General features: G+C 41.1%; 1 protein-coding gene across 23 annotated transcripts in view; it reads right to left on the bottom strand.

The window, feature by feature from the left end:
* Positions 1-6,279: 6,279 nt before the first annotated feature.
* Positions 6,280-20,768, bottom strand: part of CAMK2B (calcium/calmodulin dependent protein kinase II beta) — a 234,194-nt gene continuing 219,705 nt past the window's right edge. For all 23 annotated transcript variants that reach the window (XM_087876045.1, XM_087876043.1, XM_087876046.1 and 20 more), the window contains 4 exons: positions 14,261-14,336; positions 13,135-13,229; positions 11,787-12,021; positions 6,280-10,041 (listed from right to left, as the gene is read on the bottom strand). In XM_087876045.1, coding sequence (XP_087732171.1) covers positions 11,789-12,021; positions 13,135-13,229; positions 14,261-14,336 — 404 coding nt within the window. In that variant the 3' untranslated portion in view covers positions 6,280-10,041; positions 11,787-11,788. The remainder of the gene's footprint in view (positions 10,042-11,786; positions 12,022-13,134; positions 13,230-14,260; positions 14,337-20,768) is intronic.

Here is a 20,768-nt window from a genome sequence, read left to right as displayed (position 1 = left end):
ATGGCACTGAGGTCTTGAACTTGGGCTGCCGGTTTTTCCAGCCAACAAGACCAGCATCTTACCTCTTGAGCCACCCTTCCACCCCATGAGATAATACAGTTCCCCAACACCCAAACTATGAAACAACCCTATTTTAGCTGAATATTTTATTGTGCCAATCCAGCTGAGGAGGCTTGCAGAGCATGTAAACCTTAAAGCACCTTGTTCCAATGCCATGTCCAGCGGGCATTTTCTATGGTCATAGGTAATAGGTGATAAATAAGGGAACCATAACCTGAAGCTGAATGACACTCAAGCAGATCCAGCCAATCTGTCAAATGATCAGTCTTCAGTTAAATGAAGAATGAATACCTTGAATTGCTGCATTCAATGTTATGTTCTCAGTGAAGTTTAATGGCATCTAGTGCAGCTAGCCCAGGAATCCTTAGGAATCCTCTCCTGTCACAGGCAGAGTAGGCCAAAGTGTATTTAGATCCTCCACAAATAAAATTTCCTACAGGAGGCTGGGACACTGCACAAGGCTTCATTTGAAATTACTCGTCAATTCAAGTGTTCCTGGAATGCTGGATATTATCCTGAGCAACACAGGTAGTCCTCAACTTACAACAATTCATTTAGTGACTGTTCAAAGTTACAGTGCCACTGAAAAAAGTGACTTATGACCATTTTTCACATGACCATTGCAGCATCCCCATGGTCATGTGATCAAAATTCAATGATTGGCGACTGACTCCCATTTATGACAGTTGCAGCATCCTGGGGTCACATGATCACCTTTTGGAACCTGACAAGCAAAGTCAATGGGGAAGCCAGATTCACTTAATGTGTGGCTAACACCTGCATTCACTTAACCACTCTGACAAGAAAAGTCGTAAAATGGGGCAAAACTCACTTAACGTCTCACTTAGCAACAGGAAGTTTAGGCTCAATTGTGGTTGTAAGTCAAGGGCTACCTGCACACAGTGTGCAAGCGATCTTGTCCCCCTCCCATCGGTTCATCTAACCTTAGATTGACGCTTTCCTTTTTATATTTATTTTATTATTCTCATTTCTGCCTGGATTAAGTCAGAGGATGCAAATACAACAATCATAAAAACCTGATCAGGAGCAGGGCGTTTTAGTATGCTCGAAAACGTGAACGCAGACTTCAAGTGTGTATTGCAAACAAAGAATATTTTTCTTCTTTAATTCCCTAGGAAGGCTGACAGCTGCATTTTTATATTAAAATTAACTCATTAGCATGTAAAAAGCACGATATGGAAAAAAGGAAGCTTGTTATAAAAGCTCAGAAACACACTGAAGATGCTTTTTTTCTAATGCTTCTAGTCCCCTTTTCATGTTTGGGTGTGTGCATGTGTTTCTTTTTAAATTTTATTTTATTTGCAGTTCTCCGAGACAAAAACAGTCGGAATTGGTTGGTTTTTGTTTTTTTTACACTTACAAGGCTCAGAAAGAAAAGACAGTGAAATGGTAAGAAAAAGAAAGGGAAAGTTACGTCAGAAAGAAGAAAAAAGATCCACCAGCATTCATAGAACAGACTAACAGCTCAGCTTCGCTTTTAGTTCTCAATAGAGATAATATATATATATATATATATAATGTATATATATATATATATTTGTAGATATAGATTTTTCTTCTCTTTAAGGTCATGCAAAAGAAAATCCAACCTCCTCCCCCAACCTAAAAATACCCCCACCAATGTACTGAGTTCCATAGTAAACAAGGTGAACATCAAAGGGGAGGCAACCCTGGTACATTAATGTTTAATAATGAAACACCTGTTTCAACATGCGGCTTGTAAGTTTTTTTTTCATATACATGGATGTAGAGACACTTCTCAAGTTAGTCTTCCACAGAAACCATACAAGCATATTATATTATGCCCCCCCACTGTGAAATCTCCCTTTTTGCATGTTTATTCGAATACCCACCTCCCATTTCCAACTCCTCCCCTCGAAAAAAGAAATGCCAAAAAAAAAAAAATCAAAAACATTTAAACGCAAGGGTGCAAAGGCAAAACAGCTGGAAACGACTGGCTCTAAACATTGTCTCCTCCCTGGGCAATCCTGTCTTGGAAGCACTTCCTCCCCATGTGTGTGCGCATGCAGGGGGTTGATGGGACCACAGCCCCACTTGAGCTGTGAGTGTCGGTGCGGGTGTCTTGTGTATGGAGGGGGGGAAATGATATTTGACCTAAATCCCAGCAAGCAGCCTGCCTCCTGTTCTTCAGCATGCTCACAGAACACAACTGTGTTGGGGAGGGAAACAATACAAGGGAAGCCGCCCCCCCCCCCACCCTTAAGCTTCATCTAGAAAAAGGAGCAAGATTTATGTCTTCTTGCACTCCTGTGCTCCGCTGAATGCCACTCCAGCCATTACGGTGGTGCAGTGCAAAGCCCAATCTCAGGACTGGGCAGTTGTTAAGAGATTTAATCTCTTGATATAAAGTGCTTTCAACGTTATTATCAGTGCTGGTGGGACATTTCCCCCAATGCCTGCTCACATCTCCCTCCCCCCTCCCTCCCCTGTTCCATCGTTCTCTCTTGGTCCAATTATCTTTTACATTCATTAGCCATGCAAAATACTGCACTGAGATGATGGTCTACAAGGAGAACCGGGACTAAGGCTGCACCTGAATGCTATGAAACGTCTCCATACTAGAAGGCCTCCAACTGTCAGGTTTGCACAATCACACAAGTGTGCTTCCTTCCTCTTCTCGAGTTGCTCACACTTAACAGCGGAATGAGTCAATGGCCTCACCCCTCAAAAATTCAAGACCGCATCAGAGAGATTGAAAGAAGCTTCCTTGTCCACTATCAACCACAAGGAGCAACCAAGCCCTTGGTTATTGTAACCAGAGGGGAACCTGTGGATCTTAAGCAGCTGTCAGTGCTACAGGAGCAGTTTTAGATGGAAGAAACAACTAAAGTGCAAAAACAGGTGAGATCTGCCTGAACATAGTCTAAACCACTGAACTACAGTCTAGCCATAAGGCACAAAATAATGCTTGCCCAAATGCTCCCCGCCCCATTTTCACGTGAAATCTGTCCTGTCCACCACGGTGCAGCATCCCCATGGAATTAAGATGCTTGTTGTCAACCAAAACAGGAACTGAGTCTTCTATTTCAATAGTTCATCATGAGCTCCAGTTGCTAAAACTTTACTTTCAACCATATGGATTGCTCTGAGATGTTCAAGGATGTGAATTTGCATAGGAATGTCTAAAAAACAGGTATGCAATTCAATACTCCCATGTTTTCTTCTCATTGGTCCTGTCCATTACGCTGTAAAATGATTGCCGGGCCCTAGAGCTTCTTCTGTTGTGTCTCTGAGATGTGGATTACCCTGCTTGTAGGCAGCCAATACACAACTTAACACTGACATTTGTATTATCATTTTTGCATACCAGCCATAGTAGGATGACAAGACAAGCAAGCCATCACAGAAGTCATACTAGAAAGCAGTATCATTGTGGGGTAAAGAACTGGGACACCATAGTAACAAAATTAGATGGGACACCACAGAAATGACACCAGAAGCAACTCCCTTAGAACATGCACAGGGAACAGCAATAATCATGCCACTTGTTAAGGAGACTACATTACACCATCCCAGCTCAACTAATCCCTTAGTCCATTGTCTCAAATTCCAGCTTTGGTTTCTGACAGCAACTATCACTCTCCAGAAAAACAAACCTTTTTGCTCAAAAATACTGCCAATTTATGTTCTTTAACCCAACAGGTTCTAATTTCTGATCAAGCACATAACTCTTTCTGGGAGGTAGTTTGGCAGCTCTAGTACCTTCCAAATCTCAACTGAAGTCATAGTTACAATTGCACATTAAGTCCTCGGTGTGCAATCTTAATATATTTGCAGTCTATTTTTGACTGTTCTTCTTGCCAACTACATGCAATCAATCTAGCTTTAAGATACTGAATCCCCGAAGCATCAGATCATGCAAAGTTGTGTTTCTTGTACTGGGAGCCGATTGGAATACAGACAATGACTTTTTTTTTTAGATTCAGACAAGTTTCTCCCAAAAAGCACGAAGCAATATAAGCAATGAAACCCATCAGTTTCATATGAGACTGCCAAAAATATAAGACTCCAGTTAAGAGTAGTACACTTGTAGTAGGATAAAAGCAAGGCAAGGTAGGTAGGCACAAAGTAGGTTTAATCTGAAGTACTTGGGAATGAAGGGTGGTTAGGAATAGCTTCCTTAGAATTAACAATAGTCCTATAATTCACTGCAGGAATAACTGCTCAGCAAGATCTCTAGATCTCTTGCCAGCCACCATAACAGACAACTTGGGGATTGGGTAAGCACACGCCCATCAGGGCATTTGCAACTGATTACATGTAAAAGACTCACTTTTGCACAAGCTCTATGGTCACTTGGCCTTCTCATCTGATTTTCGCTCAGTTTTAGCAATTAGGTGGCTTGTATAAGATGACACTGGTTGCAGACTCAAGTATGGATTGTCTTTCAGAAAGTGATTGGCTATTAGGAGAAAAACTACAGTACTTGGTGTAATTTTGTGACTAAATGCGGCTTGTCATCTTTTTTTATTCCCACCCTAACAGCAATGGCCATACTCTTATCTCTAAACATGTTCTTCTGATGATATGAACTTTAGTTACCATAGATTGAAGTGATGGTGCAGAATCACTTGGTGTCAAGTGATAGTGTCAGTGCAGAAGCAAGACCTGCAAATAAACTGGCTGCTCATTTGACTTCATTTATCAATGGTTTATCACTTGGACAAGAGCCAAGTATTGTTAAACTTTGTAGAATTAAATGTTGGCAAGACCGGTGCGAGAAATTTGCCTATACCTGATTACATACAAGATGTGATGTGATTACCTTTTTTATAAATATGAACACTAGAATTGCCAATAGTAAAACTTGGGTCCAGTCATCAATTCGATTTTTGTTCTCCATGAGCATCGATTTTAAAAATCAGTCTGTTTAACTGATTTTTTTGAGACTACTACAACCTGGCTTATGAGACATGTTTTCATTTTTGTGAAGACTTAAATTGTAATATATGTAATTATATTACGTATAATTCCACTTTCATATAACTCATATAATTGCACTTTCACTCGCAGCCAGACAACAGAAACCAGGGAGGAGGAAGGAATGATTGGAATCAATGGGTGGCTGGGAGGGAATTGAATTCATGTGCACTGTCCGTGGCCTGGGAGAATCTCGACAACTCAAGATCAAATGATGAGAGCCTTCTCAGATGAGCAGACTATTTCCCAAAACAAAGAGATTGCACTGGATTGGTGGACACGGGACAATGGGTGGCCGAGGGGGGAAAAGGAGGATTTTAACTATGCAGGTTTTCGCGCAAAAGTCAGAACTGGCTTTGCTGTCTACTATGCCTATATGGATCTATCAGTAAATAGTAAATACACTTGGCAAAATAATATCCCAGGAGTTTCCTTTGCTGCGTATGCCAGTGGGACGGTTGACAGCTCAATTCTTTAAACTGGTAGGATATATCAGTGATCTCCCCGATTGACCTGAATAGCAGGGCCAGCCTTCCCTTACCCGTTGTCTTCCAGTTGCCTTAGATTACAACTCATAGGATTCTCAGGTGGAAGGCTATTGGATGTGTTTACTGGGAAATTTGGAATTTGAAGTAGATGATGTCTTTAAGATTCAGAAAGGTTCTATTTGACATTAATGGAAATTACCCAAGGTTTTAATATAACTTTGCTGCCCTCTGGTGAGCACATTACAAGTTTTAGAAGCAAGGGTGCTTCCATGAAACCAACACAAGTTTCTGACTTTTGCATGAAAGTTTGTAGTTTAAGAAATGCAACAATAAGGATAGGGTCCTCACTCTTATTGTAATCCCCCAGTTGTTTTTTTTAATGTTGCTCATGCATAGTAGTTGAGCTTAGACTTCTAAGTACTACCAACCTTACATAATTGGTTTTCTTTCTGCTGCAAATACTGAGAACCAGAGAGTTAGAAAACCAAAATTTTCTGGCATGTCTTGGGAGATAAATGGACTCCTGTAGGAAATATTTAATTGCTGAAATCCTTGTAACTTTATATTGTTCCTTTCAATAAATCTACTTAAGAAAACTTTGTATGACTTGTGCATAGAAAAACAATTACTTTCAATTTAAATCAACTGCCCAAGAGCCAATTTATCACTTACTCCTCATTTGTACCTAAGGGAAAATATATTTAAAACCATGCACAAAAATTCTAGGGGAAAATCATGAGCTGACATGGGGAAAGATGACATAACAAACTTTAGATTAGAAAAAGAGAAATGCATTTGAACTTGGTTACATTCACCCATCTCTATCACTACAGACTATATGAGTTCTAAAAACAACACTGGGATTGAAATTTTGCATTATTTACATCAGACTGAAATGCTGAATTAATTCTATTCGCATCAAATCGTAAAGTAATGGATACTTGGGGAAGTCAGGCGGTGAGGCATTTTGATTGAGACACTGCAAAAATGGTTTTTATCTAATTAAAAAAAGTCTCTTTGGGGATTTTCAGCCCCTAAATTGTAAATTTTTTTGTGTTATGCAAAATAGCACTTCAACCTTTCGTTCCAAAAGCGGCATTGCCTTCCCATTTATTTTAGCTCACATCACGTAGAGTGGATTCCCTGTGCAACCTAAGTTTTCAACAATCTTGTTCTGCAATCTACAGTCCTAGGAAATCAACGTGTTTGTTTTGGTGACAGAAGTTCCTCCGAAGGCAAAAACTGTAATTTATAAAAAGAGGAAAACCCTTGAGACCTAGGAATATTTATTTTGCTCTCATAATGAACAGGGAAAGGGAGGCAGTGCAGTCTAGTAGCTAACGCTCTTTCCATTCCTGACAGACCTCATATGGCCCTTGTTTGCCAGACCTGTTTTAATATAATAAACTAACATTTGTTATGTAATTTTAGATAAGATCCCTTTATAAAAATTTGAAGATCTGGCTTAGTCCATAAATTCTATCTCTGGAATAAAAAAAAAAAATTAGAAACAACTGTATTTTCTGCATGCACGTTTTCTGAGTACTGTTTGAATATATGAAAGCTAACTAAACTCCCCTAAGTCAGGGGAATCCACCTTTATTACAGCCACTGAGAGATAATGTAAAGCCCACAGATGGGCACAGGTGAGATAAGAGAACCACCCAGAAGAGCTTTAGCTTCTAAAGCATACAGGAAGAATTCTACTCAGACTCTTTTGAGGCAAGTATTTCAGATACATCTAATTATCCAAAGTTGAAGGAAAAATTTGCAACATGGGCTCTGCCTTCCTCCCTATGATGGCCTGTCATCCCTGGAGCTACGCACACCTAGAATTCACCGTTTAATTAAACAACAGGACGACTGGAAGCAAGCTACGAAAAAGGAGCGTCAACAAGAAGTCCATGGGACCACCTCCAAACTTTAAATGGGTAAGAAAAGTAGGATTTCAAAAGACCCCAATCCATCACCCAGTTCTAACTATGGGGTTCTTGATATCAACCCACTTGATTTCCCATTTAGTTGACACTCTGTGCGCAACCCACATACCATCTCAGAAGCAAAGCCAACTGAAATCAACTTGTGCCACTTTCCTGTGTCTCCATCTCTAGAGAGATTACTAGAAAAACCCCTCCCTTCAAAGCAACCACCTCATTAAACTTTGCCTTGAAATCTTTCCTGGCAGGAATCAACAATGTGAATTTCCACTTGTTGAAATAGAGGTTTATGCCCTGCACATTGTAGCAAGGTATTTCAGCCCACTCCCCGCCTCCCAAATCTATTCCTCTAGTCATAGTCTGTGAGGAATCACTCATTTGCCTCTGTGGTCACAAGGACTTAACTAACCACCACATGCTAGGAAATCAATTGAAGCTGTGGAATGCTGAGCAAGCCGCTGGGGAGGAGGAAGGTGAATATTTAAAGATGGAGGGAGGGGAGATCCCGTTAGAAGAAAACAGAGCTTTCTTATTAATACATTCTGGCAAATGCCACACTGTACATTTGCTACGGCCAATATGAGTCTCCTGGCATGAAGATGTAACGAGCAGAGGACAATTGTTGAGATCTTCCACTGGGAGCTGGGGCAGCTGAAGTTGGCACTAGCAACTGCTCCACAGCATCTGACATCATTCACACCACCCTCAGCCAATGAAAGATCCCACAACACCACCTTCCATTACATGCTGTTACAACTTGGTCCATGGGGAGAATTGCCCCCTTTGGTTTCATGTGTTTGGGGCCACCCGTTGAGTCAGTTCCTGAATCTAGAGCTCCCTGAAGAGCAATTTTCTTAAAGTTTGCTGTTACTCAGCTCTCTTTGTAGGTAAATTCACAGAGGAGAGAGAGAGAGAGAGTGAGAGAGAATGGAGATGAATGAATGGCCTATGCAACTTTATGTTGACCAGCTCTTTTTCTTCTAGGCTAAGAACTTCAAGCACCCTCTCCCAAAAATAGTCACTTCCTATTCCTTTTAAGTCAACATACTCTATGGAAGGTAAAGAGAAAAGGGGGTGGGCAGGCTGAACATTTACAGAGTGTAAGAAAGCATCTCTTCCTTGTTCTGCTGGACAGATAGCTTCCCAGCACTAGATAAGGCTGAGATTTAGCACTGTTGACTCTTTTCTTGCTAGCTCTTTGAAGTGACATTACAACTTCCCAGCCAGTCCCACTAAGCAAGGGCAATCCCCATCCTAATAATAAACTATGGTAGGGACACAAGTACAATTCCAGTGTTAGTAGCCCTTGTTGAGAGATCAGGATCAAGAAGCTAGTAAAATGTTAAGTGCTAATGAGAACGCAGGTATCCAAAAATTTGCAGCGAGGCCTATATGTAACTCCAACTACATCATCCACAGACCTGTCAGGATGGCTGCAGTCATAAGCCTACCAGAAAATCATTGGCAGTGGTGTTAGCCTGGGAGGAGCCCAAAAAGCAAAACCCCTCCGCCACCAATAAGATCCCCCCTCCCTCTATTCAAAGGAAACAAAGAAATCAAATGAAGAGGCTGAATAATTAGCGTCATCATAATCCACAACTACAGCTAGAGGAGAAAGGAAATGAAGGGGCCTGGAGGGGGAAGGGTCTTCTTCAAAACAAAATGGTAGCACTGATCACAAACTTCCAAGTGCGAACACAATCACCAGAGGAAAAAGGCCCATACTTTTGGCAGAGAATGCAAATACTATAAAAGGGGGCTGTGTGTTTGGCTTTGTGTATGTGAGTGTGTGCACACACACACACAAACACACGTACGTTATATGTATATATATTTACAATAGATCCTGAATTTAACAGACTCACGGGGGAAGGGATGTCCATCACATCTAAAAAAATTGCAAAATGCAGTTAATTTTTTTAATACATGTGTAAAATGGCAAATGTGTATTTTACACGTGTGTCAAAATGGCCAAGGAGCAGATGCAAAAAAGTGCACGGACAGATTTTGTCCACTGCATCTGAAGCCCGCTGAACCAAGGTCTGGTAAATTAAGTGTGTGTGTGTGTGTGTGTGTGTGTGTGTGTGTGTGTGTGTGTGTGTATAGATGTGTATTCACTAAACAAACAAACACTGTTCAACACTGGGATGGATGCAGGGAGGAGATGGGATCTTTGTTTTTTGTTTTGTTTTTTTTGAAGTTGAGACATTTTTCACTGCAACATCTGGTCACTTGAACAGCTGCACACCAAAAGGAAAAAAAGGAAAATGGAATTGATAGGGATGGTGAGTGCATTATAGTCAGGCTGCAAGTCAGACAGCTGGATGGATTTGGCTGGGTTTGCTGCTGCTGCTTCTTCTTTTTTTTAAATAATTGAGTCTACTTGGATTTTTGTTTTTCTGTGTTTCTCTGTCTCTCTGTCTCTCTCTCTCTCTCTCTTTGCAAACACAGGCACTGGAAATGAAAGAGGGGAAGGAGAGGGAACGGGGGGACACGAGCATGCGGGCGCGTGCTTGTCACTGCTGCTCCCGGCTAGTGGCTCAGCTGAAATCACCATCTCCTTCGGGATGAAATCAGAACAGCCAGCATGAATTCTGAAAGACAAACAGAAATGGAGACATCGTGACGAACAGCTCGAGAACCCCATGAGGGGGTCTAGGACAACTCACCGCTAACTCGCCACGGGACAACTCACTGCGGCCAGCTCAGCTGTGGCCAGGTTACTTGGGACAACTCGCCGCAGAACAAGACTTACACTAATATTGAAGAAATTGTGGAATAGAATCACTAAATAAAGGATGCAAAAGGAAATGTGAATGACAAAAATTAAAATAATTTTAAAACTATTTTAAATACTTAAAATGAATTGTTGAATTGTCCCGCAGTGAGTTGGCCATGGCGAGTTCTCCCATTGTGAGTTTTCCTGTAGCGAGATGGCCCAACAAGTTGGCCCATTCTGCCCATGAGGCAGGCAACCACATGCAATGCAGAGACCTGGACCCTGTTTTTCACAATCCTGAGGCTATTATGCATAACTCAGTTTCAGCCTTGAGCCTGGACATTAGTGGCATTTGTAGGCACATCCAACCCAGTAGTGGGTTTCAAATCCCATCGCTACCGCTTCACTCATGGGAGTGCGTGCTCTCTCTCTCTTGCGGGCGTGACGCTTCTGCACATGCACAGAAGCATCTGGGCAGGTGGGCGGAGCCTCCCACCGCCGCTACTGGTTCGTCTGACCCAGGGTGAACTAGTAGCAACCCACCACTGATCCAACCATTTCCTGATTAAAATCAAATACAAAAGAAACCTCTTTTACTGTAAAAGTTGGATTACCTTAACACTTAATACAGGAAGTCCTTGACTTACAACCAACCATTTAGTGATTGTTCGAAGTTACAACGGCACTGAGAAAAACGTGACTTATGGCCAGTCCTCACACTTACAGCTTCACAGCATCCACATGACCATGTGATCAAAATTTGGCCACTTGGCCACTGGTGTGTATTTATGTTGGCTGCAATCTCCTGAGGTCACAATTTGTGATCTTCCCAGTCAGCTTCCAACAAACAAACTCTACAGGGGAAGCTGTCTAGGCGTAAAGACCACATTATTCCCTTAACAACTGCAGCCAATCACATAACAACCATGGTAAAAATGGTCATAAAATCAGACATGGCTCTCTTGATAATCAGTTTGCTTATAAATGGAAATTCTGGCCTCAATTATGGTCGTAACTCAAGAACTACCTGTAACTGATTAGAAGTCATGTTTCATCTCTTGCAATAGGGACCCTGCTGTCTGCCTATGTTAGAACACCACTGCCACTCCTTTTTTTCCTTCTTCCAAGCACTTAGTCCTCTTCTAGAAGTTTGCCAGAGCTTAAAACTCTGCTTCAAAAACAAATAATGATACAACGCTCCGTTATTTTATGACTCTTACAGCTTCATTTAAGCAGAGTGGTTGCATACATATACATTCTTGAAAACCAAAGTCACGGACTCTAAGTTGATTAAATAAACTGGGGAAAAAAACCAGGGGAAAGCTGCAGCTCCCATCAGAAGCGAAGTCAGAGTGATCATCCACATTCAGCCTGATCTTTTGGAATGGGTGAGCTAATTTTGGGGTTAGAATGGAACATTTGCATTCCCATCTAACAAACCCAGAGCTTCACACACCAAGAAAAGGCCCCAAAAGCAGAAAATTGGCTCCCAATGGGTCTTGCATTGATCCATTCTCTCTCAAATCCAACACAATCATGTGCTCCATACTGACCAACACAAACACCTCAGTTGATCGTTCCTAGAAATGGAATTTAGCCACCCGTTTGCCATCTTCGTACCTTCACTGGAGTGGGGCCACTGGAGCTCCCGAGCAGTGGAAGTGGACATTCTGCCACTTGCCATCCCGGCGGTGCCAGACACGGGTCTCTTCGGACTGGCAAGTACGGGGACGGCCCTGCCCATCGATGTACTGTGTCAGGCGGATGTAGGCAATGCAGGCAGCATCTTCCCCAATGACATGCACATGAGGGTTCAGGATGGTTGTGTGAATGGGCTTGTTGTTCTTAGATAACACTAGAAGGACACAAACAGGGCACTGGTTAGGAAACTGTACAGCAGCAGAAGCAAGGAAAAGGCAAGTCATTTTTAGCCCCTTCTCTTTCAGGAAAAAAAAACCCAAGCCGGTTTAGTCTAGTGGTTAAGACATCAGGCTGGAAACCAGGAGTTCTAGTCCTGCCTTAGGCATGAAAGCTGGTTGGGAGGCTTTTTGGCCAGACATTCTCACTCTCTCTCAACCCAACCTACTTCTCAGCCTTATTGTTGTGAGAAAAATAGGAAAAAGAAGGAGTATTAGGTGTATTTGCTGCCTTGAGTTATTTATAAAAAGTAATAAAAATGGCTGATTTGATTGGATTTAATCAGGTTTTGCTGGCTGATGTGGATTACTGGATATGTTTGACTTAATTAAACACTATTGATTAGAATTCTACTTGGCTTGAAGTGAAGGAAGGAAGAGCAGGAAAACGTTTGCCTCAGTGGCTGGCAAGGTACTTGGCTTTTTTACTTGTCAGTAAAAATTTTTACATCACCTACAATGTTGCAAAGTCCTGTTATCTAGCATCAAAGCTTCAGCAGAAGCTCTGTAAGAAAGATTGTAGATGGACTGATCTAGTTGCTTATTTGTGTTCATCTATTTTGATTGCCCCCCCCCCTTTTTTTTTTTGCCTTTTATTTCTGTTTTATTTGCTGGCTACAGGCTGTCCTAGATATAATTGTGCTGCTAGGGCAGACAGAACTCTAATTTGGGCAGCTGGTCTAAGGGAGGAGACCAAAGAAGACAAATCTTCAATGATAAAAGGAAGGATTAGAACAGGAAGGAGCAACAGTTGCCTCTCTTAGCTTGTTTAATTTAGTTCAGTTCAGTGTAGTTTTTTGCAAGGAATTTGGGGCCTTTTGCTCTTTAAAGTTGAACACAAATTTGGGTGGGGAGACTGTTTTCTATGGGATGAAGCGTGTATCTCTCTCTTCTAGAAGGTTCAACCATCAAGGCTTTAGTTTTGCTTCAGAATCTGTTCAGAAAAAAAAAAAGGGGGGGGAGGCAGAAATTTGAAACCCATGCATTTCAAGGATGTTTTGGGGCCCAAGCACTGGATTGCTCACTTTTATATTATGCAATGCTCTACTCACAGTTTTCAAAGTAAAATCTGTGGAAGTCCATCCCTTCAACAAGATTGCCCAGCGCTTCAGGCTCAAACGAAGTTAGGCCTGGATCACATATTTTTCTAGGGAGAAAGAGAATGTGAAAATTGAGATTAAGGTTTTTTTTCATTTTATTTTTCTCTTTTGGAAGGCAAAATAACTTTTAAGCTTCTTAGTTTTTAGCATCTAACGTAGAAATCTTGCACAGCATCTGAATGCATTCCGCACAAGAACAGGTCCGCACTATTTACAGGGTTTGGGACATTGTATTGCTCTCCCTTTTTACCCAAACATATACACATGAGCTAAGACTAATTTCAACTGAGAAATTAGCTAATGAATGTGTATCACAAAACTGTATCAGATGTATGCACAGCTAAGAGAGCCATAGCCGAGCTGTTAATTAACCAAAGGATTATAAAAGCAGAAAGCTGGAAGGGACATTTCAATCTGAACCTTTCAAGTTGAGCCTACTTAAATCTGACCCACAGCCAAAATTTCAAATTTAGCAAATCCAATTTACTAGTAGGCCAGGCAGAGAAAAATGCAAATGAGCTGACACATCTAAACTTTGCATAAAGTTGAACAGATAATTTTTACAAGCATAAACTACTGCTTTCTAGGTAGAATAAAAGTCAAAGGGAACTCCCATGTTCATTACAATAGGCATCAAATAATGTGGCTATTTGCATGTAACACCTTAGCTGCACAAGCTACATTGGGTGCCGGTTTGCTTCCAAGTCCATCCATGGCATGGAGCCAGGTTACGTACAGAAGGATCCTCTACCCATTATATCAGCCTGTCCCACCCAGTCAAGCAGGGAGGTATGTTACAGATAATATGATTCTTGCATATAAAAACACAGTATTATTTTAAAATAGGGAAGCATCACTATTGAAATGAATGAAAAGTTTGCATACTGTTGTGTAGCTGGAGTTGACTTATTAAAGATATTGCCCTATTATGGACATGGTAAATAGCACAGCAACAAATTTAATTCTATTGATGAAGGGCACTGTTTACATTAAAAAAAGCAATACATATAAAACTGCATATAAAATAGTGAGTTGTGAGACTAGGACCCTTGGAAGATCTCACGCTCAGCCTACTCACGCATAGGCCTCAAAATCGCCATTGTTCACAGCCTCTATCAGTTGCTCCGTTATCTTGATTATTTCCTGTTTGCGGGCTAGGTAAAAAAAAAATCAGAAAAAAAGAAAGGTGGGGAAATTAACAATATGATCAAGAGTGAACACCTTTCATGTCAAGCAGAAAGCAGAAAAATACTGCTTTAACATGCTCCATTCCCACTATTCTTTAGGATCTTAAGGGCAATGTTATTATATCTTGGCTGCAAATATCTGAACTATCACTAAAAGGAAACAGAGAAAGAAAACATGCTAGGTCTTTGCTGCCATCTAGTGACTGTCTGCAGTCCTGATCCTAACCAACAATAGAGATGGAGTTAAACCAGGGAGAACTCAATTCAAAACTCTGGTTGACCATGAAGCTCTTTAAGAAGCAGTGGACCAATTGTTTGGAGACTGCACAACTGCACGAAATCATTATGAGAGTTAAACTAAGGTAACATAGGATGAGCTTCTTGGAGAAAAGGTGAGTTAGTATTAGTAGTAGTGGGTTAGTAGTAGTAGTCCTTCAGAATTTGATGCCATCTTAAAAGAATGTGGAAAAGACTAACCATGGGTCTAAAAGACACAGACTCCCTCAAAAATCAGAGGTGCACAGATTATTCACCATATAATAAGAGCCTGTAGTACAGTGGACTAAAGCACTGTTATTAACATCTGCTGCTTGCAGTTACTGCAAGTTCAAATCTTACCAGGCTCAAAGTTGACTCAGCCTTCCATCCTTTCAAAGGTAGGTGAAATGAGGACCCAGATTGTAGGGGCAATAAGCTGACTTTGTATAAATATATGAAGGCTATTGCTTAACTGCAATCATACAATATAGGAAACAATAACCTATTGTCAGCTTCCATCACATTACCCTTGCCTCAAATATCAGGGCATTCCTTTTTCCACAGAGAAATCTATTGTCCTCTTACAATGTGGGCTGAATCTCCACATATCTCTGAAACCAGCACACACAGGGAGATGCAGGAATTACAATGCACTCAAGTGACTCAATTAAAGCAAGTGCTATGAATAGTGAAACACTCTACCGGCAGAGATGACAATGTCACTGGCCTTGCCTAGGTCATCTCCTTGGAGCCTAAGCAGTTTTGAGACTTCTGTCTTCACTGAAAACCCATTTTGTGGTTGGTTAGCAAGCAACCCACCCTATGTCAACAATAAATTCCCTTTCTTTAGATCTTAACTCTGCTTGTATCTTACAGAGCCATAAGCCATAAGGAGAGGTTAAGTAATCTAAAAAATGTCTTGCAAATAAGAACCTCTACTGAACCTCATCCAATAAGAGACCCAATTGTGGGTCTGAGTGATACGTATTACAAGTATAGTTCTTAATTTATGTCCACAATTGAGACTGGAATGTCCATCGTAATATATTGCAGTTGTATGTCAAGTCAGGCCCAATTATATGACAATGTTTACGGTGGTTGTTAAGTGAATCAGTGGATCCAACTCCATCCATTTCTGCATGAAGATGCTAAGTTTCCTTTCTCAAATTAACTAAGCCTATGAACAAAGGCTTAGCAAAGGCATTTACTATGCAAATGAGCAACAGAAAGGCAGTTTCAAATTAGTACTTGGCTCTGTATTTTACCATCAGCTGATTCCACCAATTTTCTGGATGCTCTTGAGTTTTAAATATTCAATTGTTACTCAGGTAGCACTCTTGCTGTTAAGAAGAATGCAAAGCTAAGAGAACAAATTGTCCATGCTTATACTGCGGGAAAACTCACTCAGAAGACATAAGATTCCTCCCAAATAATTGATATATCAGCAAGACTAAAATACGATTGAGATGGAGCCAGTAAAATCAAGGATTGATAGATTTTGCCTTACAAGTTACCACATATGGATGACTCCTGGAATAAATTAAATGGATAAAAAAAGTAAGGGAAAACAGTGACTCTTTTCCTCAGCCTTATCTGAGCCACAGTTACAAGCTTCATGGAGCAGTAAATCCTATTCTGCAAAGAATTGTCACCAAATATTGCTCAATCCTAAATGATATGACAGATTAGTCCACAGTCATCTCTGAATGCCCTAACTATTTCTTCTTGGGCTGCTGCTTCACAAAGGACAAATGTTTCTCTTTTTACACATCTATTTACTTTAGAAAATTTCCAGGGCTTCTTTTGTTTCCACAGTTGGCCTACTCAAGGAACCTTATCATTTTTTCCCATTAAGTGAATACTCATTCCTGGTTTGTCCCATTTTATACAAAGAGACAATCAAAAAGATCATTCCACATTAAAGAGGGAGAGGGAGGGAGGGAGGGAGGGAGGGAGGGAGGGAGAGAGAGAGAGAGAGAGAGAGAGAGAGAGAGAGAGAGAGAGAGAGAGAGAGAGAGAGAGAGAGAGCACTGAGGTTAGAGACTGAAATCCTATGCACATGTATCTGGAAGTAAACTCCACACAAACAGGATTTATTCCAAGCCAACACATTCTGAGAGAAATGAGAGCATTTTGCCCTTAAACCACCCAAATTGAAAACCCTTGAAAATGCACATCAACTGATAATGAATTCACATTCAGTCATGTTCAGTATAAACATTACACTTTGCAGATGCCACCCTTAATCCGTGCAATGTTGCCTCCTTCTGGTTGCTAACTAAGGAGGAAAATTGCCTTTGTTTTAATCTTCAGACTAAGGACAGTTCTTATCTGTGGCCCTGTTGATCATGCCTACTTTCTCTTTAAAAAGGTAGCATTCTCAATGCTCTAGCACCACTTGTGGGAGTCTCAACTCAGCTGTGCCAGAATCTCCCTCCAGCTGCAAACATGCCAAGCTGTCATCCGTCCTTTGTAAATGTACACCAGTGTCAGAGACTCCCAGCTTTTGAGCCAGAGAAAGACAGTTCAGCGCAAAAAGAACCTGCAGCAGACACTGCAACCTTGTGACTCAAAACTCCAAAGGGAAAAAGAAATTTCCTTTTCCATTTCCTTGGCAGTTGCTGCTAGATGCAATTAATCAGCTATATCAACCTTTGATGGAACAACAAAGAAAATAACCAATAGTCCTTTCTGACCCACTTCTGTGAAGGTCTAAATGTTTAGGTGATCAAGTCTAAAAGTCTGCATTTTCTAAAAACACTGAACTTGTAGTCCCAAACTACTCATAAACAAGTTCATGGGGTTTTTGTTGATGTTATTGTTTGTTTATTTTTTCAGGATTTTTGGAGGTTGCGGTAATTGGATGCCAGACTAAAAGATTTTTGGAGGATCAAGAAAATGACATTTCTTTTTTCTACCTCCAGTAACCTCCAAGATCTTGTTTCTACTTGAAATCTCCGCTTGGTGCTTGAACAAGTTTTGCAGCCAGTCAGAATCCAAAGGCTTTCAAATGAAACAATATGCATGCCCTAATTCCGTGATGGCGGACCTATGGCACGTGTGCCCAAAGTGGCACGCAGAGCCATGTCGCCTAGCATGTGCGGCGTTGCCCGTTCCTTTTCTGGGTTTCTGGCACGCATGCATATGTGACGATCAGCTGGTCTTTGTGTGTGCGGCAGTGCTGGAAGCCAGAAGAGCTGGTCTTCCGTTTTCTGGCATGAGCATGCGCGCCGGCCAGCTGATCGGCATGTGCGCATGCATGGCAATAACCGGAAGACTTGTTAAAAACTGGAAGTACCTTATCCGGAACGTGCATGCCCCCTAGGCAGCTCCTCTTCCTGGTTGTGGCCCTGACGAGCATGTAAAGTGCTCCCTTTTCGGCACTTGGTGCCATGCACTCACATGCACGCTCGCTTTTCGGCACTCGGTGCTGAAAAGGTTCACCATCACTGCCCTAATTGAAACTAACATGACAACTTCCTGCCTGAGGTTCCCTGGATTAATTGGGAGAGGTAGAGAGCCAGGAAGGTGTCTGTGAATCACATAGTCAGATGCTATATGCAAAAAGGACAGAAGCATTCCTTTGGTCCTGAGAAGGAAGATAGTACAGGTAGTCCTTGACCACAACTGAGCCCAAAATTTCTGTTGTTAAGCAAGACAGTTATTAAATGAGTTTTGCCCCATTTTATGACCTTTCTTGCTGTAGTTATTAAATGAATCACTGCAGTTGTTAAATTAAACACAGTTGTTAAGTGAATCTGGCTTCTGTATTGACTCTACTTATCAGAAGGTTGCAAAAGATGATCACATGATCCCGGGACACTGCAACCATCATAAATACATGCCAGTTGCCAAGCATTGGAAATTTAATCATGTGACCATAAGGATGCTGCAATGATTGGAAGTGTGAAAAATGGTCATAAATCACGTACATTTTCAGTGCCACTGTAACTTTGAGCAGTCACTAAATGAACTGTTGTAAGTCAAGGACTACCTGTATTAAGAAGAAGCTTGAGTTGGCCCTTCCCTCAATCACTGGGGTCTAAAAGGGAAGCGAGGAGCACAATCAGGCTGGCAAGATTGTGTTGCTGTAGCCTATTTCAACAGAATTCTAATCTTCCTACAGAGTTGATTTTACTGGTTGGTCTACTTCATGGGGTTGATAGGTGAGAGCAAGCATGTATATTTATAATTGCTGGACAATCATGCATAAGACAGACAGTTACATTTGATTAACCATTTCACAATCATCAATTAATTGGACATCATTATTTGTCTAACAAAATTATACAAACTGCAGATGGTAATATCTAGAAGGAAGACTCAGTCTTAACGTACACGTATTGAATCAATTAACTCAGGGGTGTCAAACTCAAAGCCTGGTGGCCAGATCCGGCCCGTGAGGTGCTTAGATCTGGCCCATGGGGTTGCCCTTGAAAGAGTGAAGGATCAGCCTGTGGTGCCTCCAAATCTCCCTTTTCAGCTGGGACGGCCTCCTGCAACCCTCTGCCAGTGAAAATGGAGCTCGGGAGCCTGTTTTCGCTGGCAGAGCACTTGGGCCACCACAGGCGCCCCTGACATGAATGACATCAAGATGGCCATGCCCACCCTGGCCACACCCACCCCAGCCCCCCAAAGGTCAAACACAACTCTTTATTTATTTATTTATTTATTTATTTATTTATTTATTTAATTTGTATACCGCCCTTCTCCCAGAAGGGACTCAGGGCGGTGAACAGCCAAAATTAAAAAAACATACAAATGCAAAAGTTAAGATAATTAAAAGAATTAAATCATTGGCTAACTCTGATGTGGCACTCAATGAAATCAAGGTTGACACCCCTGAATTAATTGATTAAACAGCTACGTTTTTTCCCATCTGATAAGCAGATTTATGTATACTTAATACACTTATTTGGGACAGTAAAGGAAAGCCATGTATTTGCACACAAATGTCTATATCCAAGTAATTTAAAAGTGAAGGTGGGCAAAATTGGTACTACTTTAAAATCACTTAGTTGAAATACTAAGCAAACAGGGCACACTTAGAAACCCCAATGAATATTTATAATTGTGGTCTGAAAAGTATTAGATTACAAGGGCAGGAGTTGCATGAGAACACAGGGATAATGAACCCTACATCTGGTGCTTGGGTAAGGAAATGCTGCAATAATCAGAAAAATGGTACACTCTATATTGTTTGAAAAGCTCAAACCATATCAATGTATTACTTGTCAAATACTCAATCAAATAAATGCATTATTAACATAGTCAGCATAACCAAAACACAACTAATAGCAACTAAGGCTTCCATCTTACACACTAGAAAATAAGACCACTGAATACAGCAGGACTTGCCTCTGAATAAAAATGAGCAAGACCCCACTACATATCAACAAGAATATAAAATGATTAATGTACTATTATAGAACATACAGTATTAACCCTTGAAAGTAATCACAGGCAATATAATGTTTGGGATTAGGACTATGGATATTCAGGGTCATGTCAACATCAAAAGCAGGAGTGTACAATCTTGGTAACTTGAAGACCTGTGGACTTCAACTTTCAGAATTCCCCAGCCAGTTCTGCTGGCCCAGGCATTCCCTTTTAGCCTAACCTACCTCCCCATTAAGTTGCCTTGAACTTTGGAGGAAAGGTAGTTTATGAATTATAATATTAGCATAGCTAGCCACCTGCTGCACTGGAGCCATCTTGGCTCTCCTCCCACCATCCCCAAAGTTGAAGTTGCATGGGTTGCAAAAAATAAGGCCATGGCTTATAAGTAATATGTCTTCTGGGATGTTGGTTGGAAAAAAAATAGAATTCTGCTTTTCCAAGGGACAAAGAGAATAGAATGAATTAAACATAGGAATTGACCTGGTGCCACTCCAAATAAAAAGGCAACATTTGCACATAATATGGAAACATGAAACATAGACATAAAATGGGTTCTTCTGATGTTTTTGGCCAATATCTGCCCTTCCAAGTAAATCCAACCTGTAAGTTCTTCACCAATGCCAGCTAGCGTTAAAAGTAGCTGAAGTTCAACATCTGCACATGGTTAGAGCCACTGATCATAGAACACTTGTCAGTACCTTCTAGGTTTAAGTACTTGATACAAGCACAACACATCTTTCA

This window comes from Pantherophis guttatus, chromosome 9, assembly GCF_059756535.1.
Source record: "Pantherophis guttatus breed Tessera chromosome 9, ASM5975653v1, whole genome shotgun sequence".
Classification (NCBI taxonomy): domain Eukaryota; kingdom Metazoa; phylum Chordata; class Lepidosauria; order Squamata; family Colubridae; genus Pantherophis; species Pantherophis guttatus.
Note: the sequence above shows the minus strand (reverse complement) of the source record. Positions and strands in the feature narration are given on the sequence as shown.